The 17,130-nt window shown below is 50.2% G+C and overlaps 1 protein-coding gene across 3 annotated transcripts in view; it reads left to right on the top strand.

Moving 5' to 3' along the window:
• The first annotated feature begins 1,290 nt into the window (after positions 1-1,290).
• CFAP100 (cilia and flagella associated protein 100) overlaps positions 1,291-17,130 on the top strand; it is a 51,841-nt gene continuing 36,001 nt past the window's right edge. For all 3 annotated transcript variants that reach the window (XM_019431005.2, XM_019431002.2, XM_019431006.2), the window contains exons 1-3: positions 1,291-1,391; positions 2,398-2,505; positions 12,361-12,435. In XM_019431005.2, coding sequence (XP_019286550.1) covers positions 2,457-2,505; positions 12,361-12,435 — 124 coding nt within the window. In that variant the 5' untranslated portion in view covers positions 1,291-1,391; positions 2,398-2,456. The remainder of the gene's footprint in view (positions 1,392-2,397; positions 2,506-12,360; positions 12,436-17,130) is intronic.

Below are 17,130 nucleotides of genomic sequence, written 5' to 3'. Positions count from 1 at the left end.
CAGACCAATAAGTGTGTGAGATAAACCATTTTGAAAGTGTTTGCTTTCCTGCTGATACCTGACTCCAGTGCACAGCTCTTTATTCTGCTGCTGCACAGACAGGCAGGGGCTAAACCATTTGGGGTTTTACCTGACAGTGTAAGGAGCCTCTATCCTGGGGGTAAACACCACTTGTCTATTCAAGGTATTGAATGCTAGCTGCTGTAATAAATACTCCCACACATATGTGAGCACACTCACACACACACGCACACAAATCACGTATATGGCTTAACATAATATTTCCTTTGTCCCTTGTACAAAGCCTATGGTAGATACTGCCAGTTGGGACACTGTCCTCCAGTGGGAATTGAGGGATCCCCGCTCCTTCCACCTCAGGGAGCCCCTCCATGTTCCTTGGAACTCGTCTCCCTACCCGCTACACCTGCCTTGGGCAGAGCCAGGAGCTGCTGGGATTCTCCCTGGCATCTACTGGCTGGCAGTCTGCTCCAGAGCACAGAATACTGCTAGAAAGACAGTGAGCTAGAAAGACAGAGCCCTGACTGTGCTCCAGCTCCAAGCAGCCTTTGTCAATCTGCAAATTCCCTAGATGCATGGGACTATGTGGTGAGGACTGGAGGGGTTCTCCTGTTTTGAAGGAACAAGGGATGTCAGCTGGGGAGGCAGAGGGCCCACCCTAGCCCACATCCGCTGGTGAATCTGGACTATCTGAACTGGATCCCTGCTCTTTAACATCTCATTTCTTCCCTGTCTTTTGATAGTCCTTGCTCGTCATTCTGTGTCTTTCGTACATGTCTCATTCGCCCTCTGGAGTAGGGATTCTCAAGCCTTAGCCAGCAATGTAACCAGCCTGTTACCGCCCTGGTTGCACGGCTCTGCCCCTAGACTTTCTGCTTGAGAAACAGGCAGAACATTGACTTCTCCAAAGAGTTCCCGGCATCTCTGATGCTGCTGGCCCCGGGGCCACACTTTGAGAACAGCCCCTCTAGAGAGTGAGGTCCACTCGACAGAAAGGACAGGTCTGTTTTTGCACCACAGGTATCCCGAGGTGCACACTGAAGAAATGAATCGGGGAACGACAGGAAAAGAGCAGGAGTGAGGAAGGAGGAATGACGGAGGGAGGAAACTCCTGTTCCCCAGGCCCCATCCCGGACACCGTTCGGGCGGCGACCCGACAGCTCGGACAGCAGGACTCCACGACTTTCTGCGCCGGGACCCTGCAGCCTGCAGGCCCCACCCCCACGCAGCCGGGGCGTCTAGGCTTTGTGACGTCACCGCCCTGGCCTGCAAGAAGAATGGTTGCCATGGCGACGTAAATAGAAGGCCCGGATGCCCCGAGCCGTGAACTGCCGCGCGGAGGTTTCGGAGCTAGCCGCTGCGCACGGGCGCCGGTGGGTGCGCGCGGGGTCGCATGGGGGGGTGCGCGGGGCCGGGGATGCGCGTGGGGCCCGGGGAGGGCTCCTCTGGCGCCCCTTGCAAGCCCCCTTTGCAAGGCTGCCCGTGTGTCCTTACTCGTTACTTTGCTTTATCATATACCTAGCTGTCTAGCCACCCCTGTGTCCTTCCATGCCTTGTGCACCCCCGCTGTATGGCCCACTGCTCATCCCAACTGAGTTGGGGTGTTGGGAGGCGGGGCGCTGCTAACTCGTCCCTCTCCAGGCCTGGGCAGTAGCAGAGTGTTGCTGGAATGGCTCGGACTTTGGAGTCCAGGAATCTTGAGCTGGAATCCCCGCTGTGGCCTTTCTTTGCTGTGTGACTTTGGACGCCTCGCTGAATCTCCACTTTGCTTCTTCCTTTGCAAAAGGAAAATTTCATTCAGCGAATCGTTAAGACGCTCCAAAGACGCCACGCTAGGCGCTTTGATGAGCACATTGGCTCCACGTGAGAAAAGACCCCTGTCCTCTTGGAGGTTGCTTTCAGGGGGGAAAAAGGCAATGCACGGATTTTTTTTAAGTGATAACTCAGACAGCGGTAACTGCAGCGAAGAAAGTAAGGTGAGGTCATATGGGGTTGGGGAGAAAGAAAGCATGTGGATGGTGTGGTGAAGGAAGACATCTCTGAAATGGTGCAGGGGGAGCACCCTCCCACCCACAGCTGGGTGTGGGTGAACGTTTTTTGGCCAAGGAAGTGGTACATGCAAAGACCCTGAGACAGAGCAAGGCTGTGCAGGAAGTCTGTGTCTTGTGTGGCGGTGCATGCTCTAGAAACAGAAAGATAAGGCAGGGCAACTGGAACCAAGTCAAGGAGGGGAGAGAGGATGAAGGAGGGGGGAGGCTGGGAGATATAGGTGTTGGCCACACTGTGAGCCCTCAGTAGATGCCAGCTGTTCCCAGCCACCCAGGGATACGGGGGTGAGGGCCTGGGGTCATCTGGCTCAAGCACTGTGTCACTCCTCAGGTTGGAATCGCCTTTAGCCAAGGCCAAGTTTTGCAACAAGCCTTTGTTCCTCTGCCCAGATGTCCAGGATAACATCCACTATGGTCTCCAAGGACATGATTTACAACAGTAAGTATGGGGCTGGCCTAGGCTCAGAATCAGTGACAGCCTAGGGAGCTTGGGATAGTGAGGTCCAGGGTCAGTTGAGGTGAAGGTGTTTCCAAATCAGGCCATGAGGCAGAAATCCCAGGTGTGCCAGGTTCCCTAGAAACTCCATGTTCCATTCCTAGGGCGCTGTAACAAAGTGCCACAACAGACTGGCGGCTTAAACCACAGACATTTATTGTCTCACGGCTCTGGGGAGCTGAAGTCCAAGACATAGGTGTCCCCGGCAGGATTGGTGCCTTCTGAGGGCCACGAGGAAGAGTCTGCTCCAGGCTGTCTCCTGGCTTCGTTGGCTGGCAATGTCTGGCGTTCCTCGGATTATGGATGCGTCATTCTGCCTTCATCGTCACATGGCATTCTGCCTGTGTGCGTGTCTGTTGCAAATTTCGCCTTTTGATTAAGGTCGGGAGTCATACAGCATAGATGCCCACACTACTACCCATGACCTCATCTACGTCTACAATGACCCTATTTCTTACCAGGGTCATGTCATGAGGTGCTGGAAGTTAGGATTTCAAGTACTCAGAAACATTAACTTGGAGGGGTGGGGGACACAATTCACCCCATAATAGGTTTTGTAGAAGGTACCATAGTGGAGGTGGGGCTCTCTCAGCCTTTCTGCAGCTATGGTCACTGGGATGAGCCCAGAGGCTGGCCCCAGGCCCTTGTGGGAGGACATCCTGCCTCCTCTGAAGTCACACACCTGCTGCCAGGTGCCCCCCCTGGGTGGCCTGGAGGGAGGCCGCCAGGGCTGGCGGGGGGGGGCGGGTTGCAGAGTAGGAAATACTGTCATCTGTGTGCTCTTAAATGCCTTCAGCTTGTAATTTGTTTTTGAGTAGGTAAACTATTGCCATGGTTCAAAATTCCAAAGTGTTCAAAGCCCCCTCTTGTGAAAGGTCCCACCTGTCCCCAGATACGCAGTATCGCCGCCTCAGAGGTAGCCCTTGGCTCCAATCTCTCACCTCCTTCCACAGAGCTCCATTCATAAGCTCTGTGCACACTGGCATATAGATACAATTCACACAGTTTGTCCCTCTCTCACACAGATGGCCACACAAGACACAGGCTTCCTGCACCTTGGTTTTTTCCATTAACCCAGATACCATGGAGACGCTTTCTTATCAATATATGAGTACCCTTAGACTTCTAGTGTTGTGAGCAGAACAGTAATCCCATAGTGTGGATGTACCATAGTTTATTTAATCAGTCCATGCTAATTGGCATTTAGTTTGTTTTAAAACATGTACAGCTATCCGGGCCCCCCAGGTGGCTCAGTCGGTTAAGTGTCCATCTTGGTTCAGGTCATGATGTCACGATCCATGAGTTCGAGCCCCATGTCAGGCTCTGTGCTGCCAGCTCAGAGCCTGGAGCCTGCTTCAGATTCTGTGTCTCCGTCTCTCTGCCCCTCCCCCACTCGTGCTCTATCTCTGTCTCTCAAAAATAAACAAACATTAAAAAAATATTAAAAAACATGTACAGCTATCAACATTTGCCCCCACTATTGCCATTCTGTGCTTACTCGCTCTGTTCCAGAGTGAATTAAAAAATGAAGAAAGGCTGAAATGGGGTTACCAAAAAAAAAAAAAAAAAGATAGCTTTGAAATGCTTGCAGACAACAAATCGATTCTAAACGCACACACATACACACACATACACACCAATGCAGCAACATGACTGCACTAGCACAAGACCATTGAAGACTTTATAAACTATGTTGATTCATCCAGAAGAACCAGGAGGGTGGTTACATGGCGGGGGTGGGGGGTACCCTGTAACCCTCAACACTATGTATATCACTTCCCTTGCAGGTGACATGTAAACAGGAGGCTTCCCTGGTCTGGGTTGAGGGTCTGTGCCTTTGGGAGGAAACCAGGCCAAGCAGGTACCTCAAGTGTACAGACCCAGGGCATTACCAGGCCAGGCCAAGCAGGGGCACACAGGGGGGTACGTGAAATCGCTCCATGGGGGCGGATTGTTGAGCCTGACATCCTGGGTTCAGCTGCAGGAGCTGGGGACTAAGGTAAGGGCCAGAAAGACTGAGTTCCCTGGAGGGGGAGGGGAGCCTGGGCCAGGTACAAGTAGGCTGTCTGGACCCTACCCAGAGAGCCGAGGGCGGAGGCACTGGGGTCAGACACACCCGGTGGAGCACCGCACCTCTGCGAGCCTCAGCTACCGCATCTGTGGAATGGGAGCAATCCCCAGTCCCTAAGGCTATTGTGAGATGCAAATGGAAACACAGGTCAAGGGCTCAGCATGACGCCCTGTGCACCGTAAGTGCCCTATAAACAGTAGCCTCCTTGACATTGCTATTAGTCTCTCCACCGTCACCATTATTACAACCAGTACCCCACCTTCAGGGCCTCGGCTGGTCTCCCAGTGTGAAGCCTGAGTCTGAAGAAGATGCTCAGAGAATACAGGTGGAGCGGTGGTTAAGGGGTCTGGGCCAAGACGGCCAGAATTTGACATCAGAGAAGTGAGCTCTGGGTTTGCTCTTCATTCACAAACCTTTCTTAAGTGCCAGCTGGATGCAGGCATCTGTTCTAAGCACTAGGGATTCAGGAGTGAATAAAACCCTCCCCTTGGTGGGGACTCATATTGCAACAAGGGAGGCAAACATTGGAAAGCAAACAGTCTGTATTTACCAGCCAAGAAGCAGTAGAAGGGAGACCTACCAGAGGCTTTGGGCAGGGGCATAGGGCATAATTTAAATGGGAGCAGTAGTCCGGGAAGGCGTCTCAGAGGAGGTGACATTCGATACCTATTAGTAACGATCCTGAAGGATGAAATAAGAGAGGACATTCAAGGCAGTGGAGAAGGTCCAGCAAAGGTCCTGAGGCCAGTATGAGCTTGCAGTGTGAGAGGAAGAGACAGAAAGCCAGTCTGGCACAACTTGGGTAGGGCCTTGCAGGCTGGGGAGGATTATTCAGTTCTGTTGAGGTGCTAGGAGGGGTTTAAGCAGGGAGATTGCACCATTTCTGGGCCTTATGACTTCAATGAGTAGGGATGCCATTGTCTGTGACACAGGAAGAGGGGCTGGTTCACCCACAGCCTCCCTGGAGATCCTGGGCAAGGCGTCACCCCTGGTGCGGAGGTGGACACTTGACAGAGACCTTGTCCAGGCAGAGGAGCCAGGGAAAGCCCAGACTAGACCCAAGGCTTCCCAGTCAGGCTTGTGGGGAGGGGTCTGCAGGACCCCTGCAGAAAGTTGGAGAGAAAAGCAATAAACAGCTTCCCTCTCAGAGCTGCTCCATTCCTGCCACTCCGCTGCCTGTGTTCCTAGGCCAGAGCAGAATGCTCTTCCCCTAGATCTCCCTGTGGCTCCCTCCTCCGCCTCCTTTAGGAGTTCATTCAAATGTCACCTTCTGTTTTATTTTTCTTGGTGCCACTTTCCACCTGCCAACGTGCGTCAGCGTTCCCAACTTGTCTGTCTCTCCCCAGCACGTCGTAAGCTCCACCCAGGCAGGGGTGTTTGCCCGTCTTGCCTGCCGTATTTGCTTGGCAAGTAACAGGTCCTTGGTACAATCCTGTTGGCCTGAAAGCTTTCCCCTGAAGGTCAGAGTTCGGCAGGGATGTCTGCTAGCTATTCGACACTGTGCTAAAAGCTCAAGCCAGAGCATTTATGTTTCTTTTCTGAAGATTTTGTTTTTTGGGGCATCTGGGTGGCTCAGTCAGTTAAGTGTCCAACTTCAGCTCAGGTCATGACCTCGGGGTTCGTGAGTTTGAGCCCCGCGTCGGGCTGTGTGCTGACAGCTTGGAGCCTGGAGCCTGCTTTGGATTCTGTGTCTTCCTCTTTGCCTCTCGCCCACTTGTGCTCTCTCTCTCTCTCTCAAAAATAAATAAGCATTAAAAAAAAGATTTTGTTTTTAAATAAACTCCCCACCCAGTGTGGGGCTCCAACTTACAACCCCCAGATCAAGAGTCACATGCTCCACTGCCCGAGCCAGCCAGGCGCCCCCTCTGTAAAGGAAGACGGGAAACTACTCCTATATATAAAGATAATCCCAAGGAACACACCAGAAAGCTGCTTATGCAAGTAAATGAATTCAGCCAGGTTGCAGGGTACAAGATCAAAACACCAAAACTATTTGTGTTCCTACACGCCAGCACCAAGCCATCCAAAGTGGAAATTAAGAAAGCAACTCCATTCACAAGGGCATCTAAAAGAGTAAAATCTCTATGCTTGGGGTGACGTCATGGGAAATGTTAAGAGTAGGAAGATCCAGGAATCCGTCTCTCCACCAAAACAACTTCTGAGCTGGCAGGAGCTATCAGAATCCCAATTTGGAACTCTAGAGTCTAGATGGACACTTGCAGTTTCCAGGGCAGAACTGGATGAAGAGGCTGGGAGGGGAGTGGGGGATGGGTGAAATAGGTGATAGGGATTCTGGAGAGCACTTGTCATCATGAGCACAGGGTGATGTATAGAATTGTTGAATCACTGTATTGTACACCCGAAACTAATATAACACTGTATGCTAACTAAAAAGAAAAAAAAAAGAGGGGCTCCTGGGTGGCTCAGTCAGTTAAGTGTCCAACTTGGGCTCTGGTCATGATCTCGAGGTTCGTGGGTTCGAGCCCCACATCAGCTCAGAGCCTGGAGCCTGCTTCGGATTCTGTGTCTCCCTCTCTCTCTCTGCCCCTCCTCTACTCACATTCTGTCTCACTCTCTCAAAAATAAACATTAAAAAAAATTTTTTAAAAAGAGAACAAAAGCAATCATAAATATGCCATGTAGATATATCAATGTAATGAAAAAGAACTATGAGAATGTAAATCCATATATAGATATTAAAATTGACACACAAATAAAAAAATTTAAAAAAATACAATGTAGGTTGCATTACTACTCAGGTCTGACGAGGCCAACAGATGAGGGGGTGGCTGCCATGGGAGAGGTAGTTTATTATCCTCACAGATCCCTAGAAACAGGAAGCAGGGCCACACAGGGAAGGACCAGGCTGGGTCAAAAGCAGAGGGAGCAGGGCAACTGTGGGCAGGAGCCTCTGTTGTGATTTCCATGGGAAGGAACGGGTGAGGCAGGGTATATGGGCTTAGGGTTGACTGGATTGAGTAATTTCTGGACTCGGGGCATAGTGCTGTCTTGAGATGTCTGGTACCTGGCCCTAGGTGATTGGAGCAGGGGCCAGTGGCCCTCGGTATGAGAACCTGATAGCAGAGGTGGGAGGTGGGTGTGTGAGCTCCGGATTAGTTAGTTTGTACTCTTGGACAACTCCTTAACTCTCTCTAGGGATTGGCCAACCCCAGGGTGGAGAGGCAGGGACAGTCCCTGCAGGGTCAGTAAGATCCAAATATTAGAGCGTCAGATATAGAAAGGACAAGCCACAGTTAATGCACCCATCCTCAAGGAGTTCCCCATCTTATGAAGGAAGGTGACCCCTACAGAATGGCAGGAGTGGCACTTACCAGAGAGGTGAGGGCCATTAGACTCCTTGAGTGGCTGGAGCAAGATAAGAAGCCACAGAGATGCCTGGGTGACATGACACAGTGTCCCAGACTGTGTGGATACGGGTCCCAGTCCTATAAGCCACTGAAGAGTGTGCTGGTTCTCTACTGCTGTGTAACAAATTCCCCCCAAAACTTGGTGGCTTAAAACAATAGTAAGCATGCGTTAGCTCAGTTTCCGTGGGTCAGGAACTCACGAGGGGCTTGGCTTGGGGTTCTGGCTCAGGGCATCTCCTTTGCGGTCAGCTGAAGGCGAGGCTGGGGCCGCAGCATGGGCTCCCAGCAGGCTCAGTCACGTGGCCGTTGGCTGGGGCTGACACTTCCAGAGCAGGTGATCCCAGAGAGAGCAAGGCAGGACCACAATGTCTTCTCTGACCTCGCTCCAAAAGTCACACACTGTCGCTTCCACGGCTGGAGGGGTCATGGCAGGGCGTGAGTGCCAGGAGCCCAGGGACGCTGGGGGCCATGGTAGGTGGTGGCCACCACAGAGGATACAAGCGCATGATCATTTTTGCAAATTGTGTCTTAAACGGTCTGCCAGGCTGCCAGGTATGGTCAAGACTCCATGCAGCCACCTCTTTGGGCTCTGGAATGTGTCTCTCCTTTGCCCTCTCACACCCAGGGGTGGGCAAGGCCCCTGCTGTTAAAAGCACCGAATTACTCCTCTCGGTTTTCCCTGCCTCTCAAATACCTCCCTTGAGTGGACCTTCTGTGTCCTGCGGGGAATCTGGTGGTGGCCCTTCCCCAGCTGTGTGGCCCCTTTCTGACTGTGCACCTCCCCCGCATTCACAGCCACCCCTTGAGCACTGGCCAAACCTACCGTGTCTACTGGCGTCCCCTCCCTAACCCTGTGGGATCCTGGCTTCTGCCCCGTCACTCCACCCTGCCCTTCTCGCTCTGGGGGCGTGGCTGAGGCCTCTCCAAGGGCACCTCCCCTCCACTCGCTCCTTCTCCGGCCCTCCTCCCTGGGCTCTGGTCCTCTCTGGCCTGTCTATCTGCTCCGTCGGCCTCCCTGCCAAGCTCCTCCACCATCAGGGTTCCTGGGGCTGTGTCCTGGGCCGTCCTCTCTCTCAGCCACGACCACAGCCTCAGTTTCCATCTGTTCACCAGGGACACCCACATTTCCGTCCTCTCTTCCCATAGTCCCCAGGCCTCCATCAACAGTGGCCTCTTCAGAGCCCCTGTTTGGCGGTTGCCACGGGGACCTGAACCCAGCACCCTGCCTGAGCTCTGGGCCTCCTAATCCCCACCCCTACCACCCCAGATCCCTCCTTCCCTCTCTGCCACCTCAGCAAACAGTGCTTGATGCAAGGTCGTTCTTGCCTAAGGGATGGAGTTATCCCCGGGGCTCCCTTCTCTCCCATGCCCACACCCAGTTAGGCACCAAGCACCCCCCCACACACACCGGGCTCTTCTGGAAAGCACTGCATCCATGCCTACTCCCGCCCCGTCCTGCCACTGACTCCCACCCTCATCTAAGCCCCCAGCCGTCTTCTGTGGGGAGCAGAAGGTCCTGGTAGTGCGGAGGACAGGCTTGGCAGTGTGCAGGGGAGATACTAAGTCCCAGAGTGAAGGAGGGACGAGGCTGGGTCCCACAGTGCTGGCCCATCCCTCTTGTAGCCGGAGTGCAGAAAAGGTGTCTCAGGAGAGCAGAGGCAGAGAGACAGCTGGCTGCTGGAGAAGGAGCAGGTCAACAGGTGGCTTCCCCAGGGAGCCAGCATCTCCCCCCCCCCCCCCCCCCCCCGCCCACCGCACAGGTGCTACTGGAGGCAGGAGGCGCCCACACCCTGTCTCCCCCTGCTGGGGGCGGGGAGGGGGCATGTTATCACTTTTTATGAGGACATGTTGCAGCCAGCTCACCTCTCCCGGAGAATTTTTCTAAAAGTAGGCTTCTATTTTTAAAGCTTTTTAATTAAAAAAAAAAAAAAAAGCATCCTGTTAAAGCACTAGAAGAAAACAGAGATTTTTTACATGTACTTAACCTTCAGATGCAGAGTGCCTCTCTAAGCAAGATACAGAATGCCAAAGCATTGCACTGAGTAAACATTAAAATGTCCTGTAAGGCAAATGCATGAGAGACAGTCCAAAGGTTAGAGTCGTATCAGCGGGAACAAACATACTGTCAGCAGCTCCGACGAACAAAGGAGCTAGTGTCCTCTAATAGGTAGAAGTGCTCAAGATCATTTAAAAACCACCACATCCCAATTTAGAAATGAGCAAAGGATACTAACAGAGAGAAGCCATGATAATCAGCATCTGAAAAGATACACGATCTTTTCTGAGATCAAGAAGTGCAAAGTGCACATTAAAATCGAGATGAGTTTATTGCCTCTCAGACTGACAAATTCCAGGTGTGTGGGAAACAGTCCAGCTCAAGCTGGTGATAGAGAGCAAGGACTGTGCAAGTTTGGAAATTGCATGAGATTAGAAATAGCCTCAGGGTCCTGACTAAGGGGCACCTGACTAAGGGGACCTGACTATGGAGCAAGGAGATTTGTGCATGAGCAGATATACTGTTTCTGAGAGAGAGATAGAGAGAGAATGCAAGAAGGGAAGAAGGGCAGAGAGAGAGAGAGAGAGAGAGAGAGAGAGAGAGAGAGAGAGAGAGAATCCCAAGTAGGCTCTACACTCAGCACAGAGCCCGATGCAGGGCTCGATCTCATGACCCTGGGATCATGACCTGAGCCAAAATCAAGAGTCAGACACTCGACCAACTGAACCGTTCCTCTATTCTTTTTTTTCTAACATTTTAAAAATGATGGGAAATGATCCATAACAAAATTTACTCCTTTGAGCATTTTTAAGTATACAGACCAGTGGCATTGTAAGTACCTTAGCACTGGTGGGTAACCGTTACCACCATCCAAACCCAGAACTTTTTCATCTTGTAAAACTGAAATTCTGTCTCCATTGAACACTAACTCCCCATCCCACCCCCTCCCCCAGTGGCTGACAACCACCGTCCTGGTTTCTGTCCGTAGGAGTCTGACTCTCTGGGGACCTCATGTAAGTTGGCTCATACAGTGTTTGTCCTTGTGTGACTGGCTTCTGTCACTCAGCACAGTGTCCTCAAGGTTCATCCATGGTGTAGCATGAAAGCAGACGATTTTGCAGTGAAAAAGTAAGGGGACATCTAAGCACGTGTATGCAAAAATACCTCTCGTTAGAGAAACAAAGATCCATTTGGTAGGGAGGGCTCCGGGTGAGGATTTTTCGTCGTATCAACATGTCATTTCAGTGGTCATCGTAACACAGCAAACCACATCGTTAACCCTTTTTGCCATGCCTGTGCATTGCTCTTTTAATTAAGACAAAAGTTGAATTTCATTAGAGTTTTGGTTTGTTTGGCCTGGATTTTCATCTATTTAAATAATAGCAGTATCTGCTGACTTTTGTGATCTAGTTAATTAAATGTTGCTACCTGGCAATTGAACCATACAGTCAGCCAGATGGAGAATATGCACCCAGCAGTCTGTGCTCCTGAATTCTCCACACACCTCACTGCTCCCTATTGCCTCCCCTCTGCTCACCGTTATATATGCAGTTTGACCTGCAGGCATCTGAGTTGTCAGCCCCATGCCCTTGACCCGCCTGCCAGGGCCACAGGACAGCTCTCCTCCTTACTCTTTCCACAGCCCATCACCCAGCTGCTCGGGGTCTGCCCTTGGTATACGTCCCTCACCTCACAAGCCCTGCCTTCCCGGCATCATCCCAAGTCTCCTCCCCCAAGCTGGTCCAAAATGACCGGCTGCCCACCTGAGCACATCCCCAGGCTCCCTGGCAGCCCCCTCCCTATCTGCCAGCAGCTGGCTGCCCTCCCAAGCTGGCATAGACTGGAATCTCCAAGCTACAGATGATTTCTGAGTTGGGGTAGGAGGACCCACCAGGCCAAATGCCTCCATCCCTGTGGGTGTCAGTTGAAGGGAAGGCATCAAGGACATGGGTTTCCCCCAATCTTCCGCTGCAGTCCCGAGGGAAGCCCTGGGAGGCTCACGGCAAAGGCGCAGGCAGGACCCTGAAGCAGAGGGCCTGGGTCTGTGACCTCCGCATAAACGGGCCCTGCGCGCCTCTCACGGGGCAAATGGAAGGATGCCGAAGAGAAAAGCGCAAAACGTGTGTGTCAGGCACGTGTGCACACGGGCCATTTTTGTGCGCAGTTATCACAGCTTGCCAGCAAAGTCCATACAATCCTCTCAGATGTGGAAACTGAGGCTCAGGGAAGCTGGGTGACGTGGGGTGGGGGGGTGCTCAGCAGGCAGGCAAGGGCACTGGAGTCTCTCCCAGCCTCCTGCTGTGTTCACGGCTTCAAGAGCCAATGAGTCATTTGCTGTGGCCTTTGCTTTCGTCTCCCCGCAGAGAACATCCTGGAGTCCACGGACAATAGTTCTACTTCAGTCATTGAAGAAAAAAAGGAAAAACGCAGGAACACAGGTAAAGGGAGCCCTCAAGCTGGGAGCTGAAGTCTGCATGGGTGAGAGTCATACATCTCCCTCCGTAGGCCTGTCTCCAACACCAGTGGCAAAAGGAAAGTCTTCTGCTTCCAATGGGTTACCGAGACCCAAAATAATAGTAATGTAAACAAAGTAGGATTTATTTTTCCTCCAGTAAAGGGAAATGTGGGAGGCAGTCCAGAGCTCCAGGAGGCCCCACAAACAGCAGTTCTACGAAACTGTCCCGGTGACCAGGTCCCAAGTCTTTCTGCCTTCAAGCCAATTTTAGCCTTCGGGTTTCAACTGCAAAGTTATGTGGTCACAAAATAGCTGCTGCAGCCTCAGCCATCACATCTGATTTCAGACATGGGGAAAGGGTCAAGGGAGGAGCAAAACAGCCTCCCAGCCAGCTCAGTCCTCCTTGGAAAAATACCCTTCCCAGAGGACCCACACAGCAATTTCTGCCTACGTTCCATTGTCTAAAATTTGTCCCGTGGCCATCAGTATCTGAAAGGGAGGATGAGCCATGTAACTTTTCAACTAGGCAACTTCCCCTTGTTAAGAGAAAGAAGGGTAGGCAGCTGGCTGCTTGTACTGCTTCCTCTGAGCCTCTGCAGTGCTGTTCCATCCCCCTGGCCTCCTGTGCCGCCCCCCAGGTTCGCAGGCCAGTCTGATCCTTCCACAGAAGGGGGCAGATGGGAGCACGCTCCCTGAGCCTACCTCTCACAGGCTGAGCTCCCACCTCTCATTCCCCTGCCCCCCAACCCGCCTGGTTTCCTCTTTTAATTCTGAAAACCCAAACCTGTCCAGGAATAGAGACTAAGGTCCTGTGAACTCAGGTGCCCATCACCAGTACAGAAGATTTAGCCACATTTGTTTCATCTATCCTTCTCTTTTTTTGTTTTTCATCTTTGCCAGAACATTTTTTAATTTTAATTCTTAAAGTTTTAATTCCAATATAGTTAACCTACAGCATTAGAATAGTTTCAGGTGGACAATATAGTGATTGAACATTACTCAGTACTCACCATGATAGCTGTATGCTTTATTCCCCAACACCTGTTTCTCCCATCACCCCACGCCCCTCCCTCCCTCTGGTGACCATCAGTTTGGTTCTCTATGGTGAAGTGTCTGTTTCTTGGTTTGTCTCTTTTTCTGCGTTTGTTCATTTGTTTTATGTTGTAAATTCCACAAGTGAAATCACATTGTATTTGTCTTTCCTTGAGAGACTTAACATAATACTCTTAGCTTAATACTTAGCTTAGCATAATACTCTCTAGCTCCATCCACGTTGCCACAAATGACAAGATTTCATTCATTTTTATGGCTAATATTCCTGTGTGTGCACACGTGCGTGTGTGTGTGTGTGTGTGTGTATCACATCTTCTTTATCCATTCATCTATCCATGGACAACTGGGTTGTTTCCATACTTGGCAAGCATACTTTAAATTTAAATCCAGGCAGGGCACCTGGGTGGCTCAGTTAGGCGTCTGACTTCGGCTCAGGTCATGATCTCCCAGTTCATGAGTTCAAGCCTCACGTCGGGCTCTGTGCTGACAGCTCAGAGCCTGGAGCTTGCTTCAGATTCTGTGCCTCCCTCTCTCTCTGCCCCTCCTCCACTCACACTCTATCATTCTCTCAAAAATAAATAAACATTAAAAAAAAAAAGTCAAATCCAGGCATGTCCTTGCATTATTACATCCCACAACGTACATTTTTCAAAAATAGGGCTTTTTCTTTGCAAGACCACAGTGAAGTTACCCAATTATCTCGGATATGTCTTCCTATAGAAGATTCGTTGTAATTGATTCGAATGAGATCTGATCATCTTCTCTCTTTACAATCTAGCAGAGCCCCTCCCCCACGTCCTTTCATTTTCTACGTCTTGACTTACTGAGAAATGGCGTTAATTACCTGTAGAATGACCCCTGTTCTGTATGTATCTGTTTGCTACCAGGTCATTGTTCTAGAAACTGTTTCTCTGTTCCTCATCTTTCCTTTAATTGTACATTTTAACCTTACGTACTTGATAAGATGTTCCATTTTGTCCACAAGAATGCTTCCTACCACCTCTCACAAGAAGCCCGTGCGTCTAGCTGCCCCCCACTCGTGGCATTGCCACGCTCGGTGGGGTCTGGTGGTGACCGCCTGGCCCTCTGCCACATTCCCATCGACCATTCACCCAACAGCTTCTTCTAACCATGGATCCCTGTGCCTGAACTGATCACCACATTAAGGGTGAGGCATCTGGGTTTGGTGTGATTGGTTTGGTCCCTTCGCTAAGGTATAATTAGGTGACATGCACAAATCATAGGTATACAGTTTGACAAATTTCAGTAAATGTATACACATTTGTAGCTTCCCTCTCATTCACCATCTAGAACATTTGCATCTTCCCGGAAGTTCCCTTTCCCCCAGAGACAGCAGGGCTCTGCTGTCACCCCAGAATCATTCTATCCATTCTCGAACCTCATATAAGTGCAGTCACACTCCATGCTCTTTCGGTCCTGGCTTCTTTCACGCAACATCACACCTGTGAAATGCCAGTCACAAGAGTCCCTTCTTGGTTGTTGCTGTGTGCATTCTGTTGTGTGCATATGCCGACAGTATATCATTCTTTCCGGGATGGATGAACATTTGGGTTGTTTCTGGGTTTTTGATATTCTGAGCAATATTGCAGTGAACATTGCTGTGCATGCCATTTAGAGGACATAAACGCTCATTTCTCCTGGAAATGAGGAAGGAGTGGAATTGCTGGAAGGATGTTTAACCTTAGTAGATAGTGCTGAGCAGTTTTCCAGAACACTTGTTCCAATTCACAGTCCCACCAGTAATAGGTGTGAGCAATCCAGACGCTCCACATCCTTTCCAACACCTGGCACGTTGTCAATACTTTTGCTATTACCTGGCCCTTTGGATATGGATTAGTATCTCATATTCCCTGTGATCCATGAGAGTGATTACCTTTTCATATGTTCACTGATGACTCTGTTGTGAAGTGCCTGTTCCTGACTCTGCCCACTTTTCTGCTGGGTTGTCTTTTCATTTTAATGATTTCTAGGAACTCTTTACATATTCTGGAAACAAGTCATTCACCAGTTCTAAATATGCAAATACCTTCCCTCACTTGGCAGATTGCTTTTCCCTTCTTAGTGGTGCATGTTTAATGAACAAAAGTTCCTAATTTTAGTGGAGTTCACTTTCCCAATCATTTTCTTATCGTTGGTATGTTTGATGAACTGTTTTAAAGCTCTCTGCTGACCCCCAAGGCCATGAAGATACTGCATTTTATACAAGTTTTGTTTTCACTTTACAATCAGACCTATAAATCATCTCTAATCTAGTTGTAACCATTTTGTTTGCAGATTCTTTGGATTTTCTCCTCTACAATCACATCACCTTGAGATGACATTATTTGTCCTTCCTTTCCAATCTTATACGTTTTATTTCTTTTTCTTGCTTAACTACAACCCTGAGTAGAAGTGCAAAGACAGGCATCCATGCCTTGTTCCTGATCATGGGGGGCGGGGGAAGCACGCAATATTTTGCCTAGAGGTTTCTTGTAGATTCCCATACTCATTTCCTGTTGATGCTATAGCAAATTACCACAAACTCAGTGGCTTAGAGCAACACAGTTAAATTATCTTACAATTCTGGAAGTCAGAGTCCAAAATGAAACTTAGAAAACTAGAATCAAAGTGTCCATGGGTCTGCGTTCCTTCCAGAGGCTCCAGGGGAGAATCTGCTTCCTTGCCTTTTCCAGCTTAGAGGAGCCTGCGTCCTTGGCTCCTGGCTCCTTCCTCCATTTCCAACTCCAGCAGCACAGCGTCCTCTGGTCTCTGTGACATCACTCCAACCTCTGCTTCCATTGTCACACCTCCTCCTCATGCTGCTGGCCTTCCTGCCTCCTGTTAGAAGGACCCTCGTGATTGCATCAGACCCATCTGCAAATCCAGGACCATCTCGCATCTCAAGGTCCTTAACTTCATCCCATCCGCAAAGTCCCCTTTACCATATAAGGGAGCCTAGTCACAGGTCTGGGGTGTAGGCCATGGACATCTTTGGGGGGCCATTACTCAGCTCACCACACTTCCTCTTATCAGACCAGGGAAGTCTCCTTCTATTCCTATGTTGCTAAGACTCTCATTAAAAATCAGTTTCAAACTGTATCAAATACTTTCACTGCATTTCTTGAAAAGATCATATAATTTTCTCCCCCATTCTGTTATTGGGGTTACTACATTGATTGGTTTCTAAATGTCAAACCGACTTTGCCTTTCTGGAATGATCTGCTCCAAATGACTGCCATCCTTGATCATGGGCTCATCTTCACATTAATACATTAACCATTAGCCGTTCGGAAACATTCCCTACTTGCAGGACTGCAAATGCAATTTCTGTTTTTGGAAGCCCATCTCCACATAGCTACTTCTAGCTCTGTGGCCTCTGGTGAGCTGCTTCCCTCTCTGTGCCTCAGTTTCCTCAATGGGAGTAACAAGAATTCCCAACTCATAGGATTGCTATGAAAATCAAGTCTGGCCCACGGTTAAGTGCTCAGTGCTTGCTAACTATTGTAATTAATCTTTTCGTTGGGGACACGGGACATGCAGCCCAGGCGTGCTGCCGGCCAGTTTGGGGACATAAAGACTCCGACTCTGGCTCAGTCCTCACTCTTCTGAATTTAGGGAGATGCCT

This window comes from Panthera pardus, unplaced genomic scaffold (genome assembly GCF_024362965.1).
Source record: "Panthera pardus isolate Hobbes unplaced genomic scaffold, ASM2436296v1 HiC_scaffold_8, whole genome shotgun sequence".
Lineage (NCBI taxonomy): Eukaryota > Metazoa > Chordata > Mammalia > Carnivora > Felidae > Panthera > Panthera pardus.
This window is presented reverse-complemented; position numbering and strand designations above follow the sequence as displayed.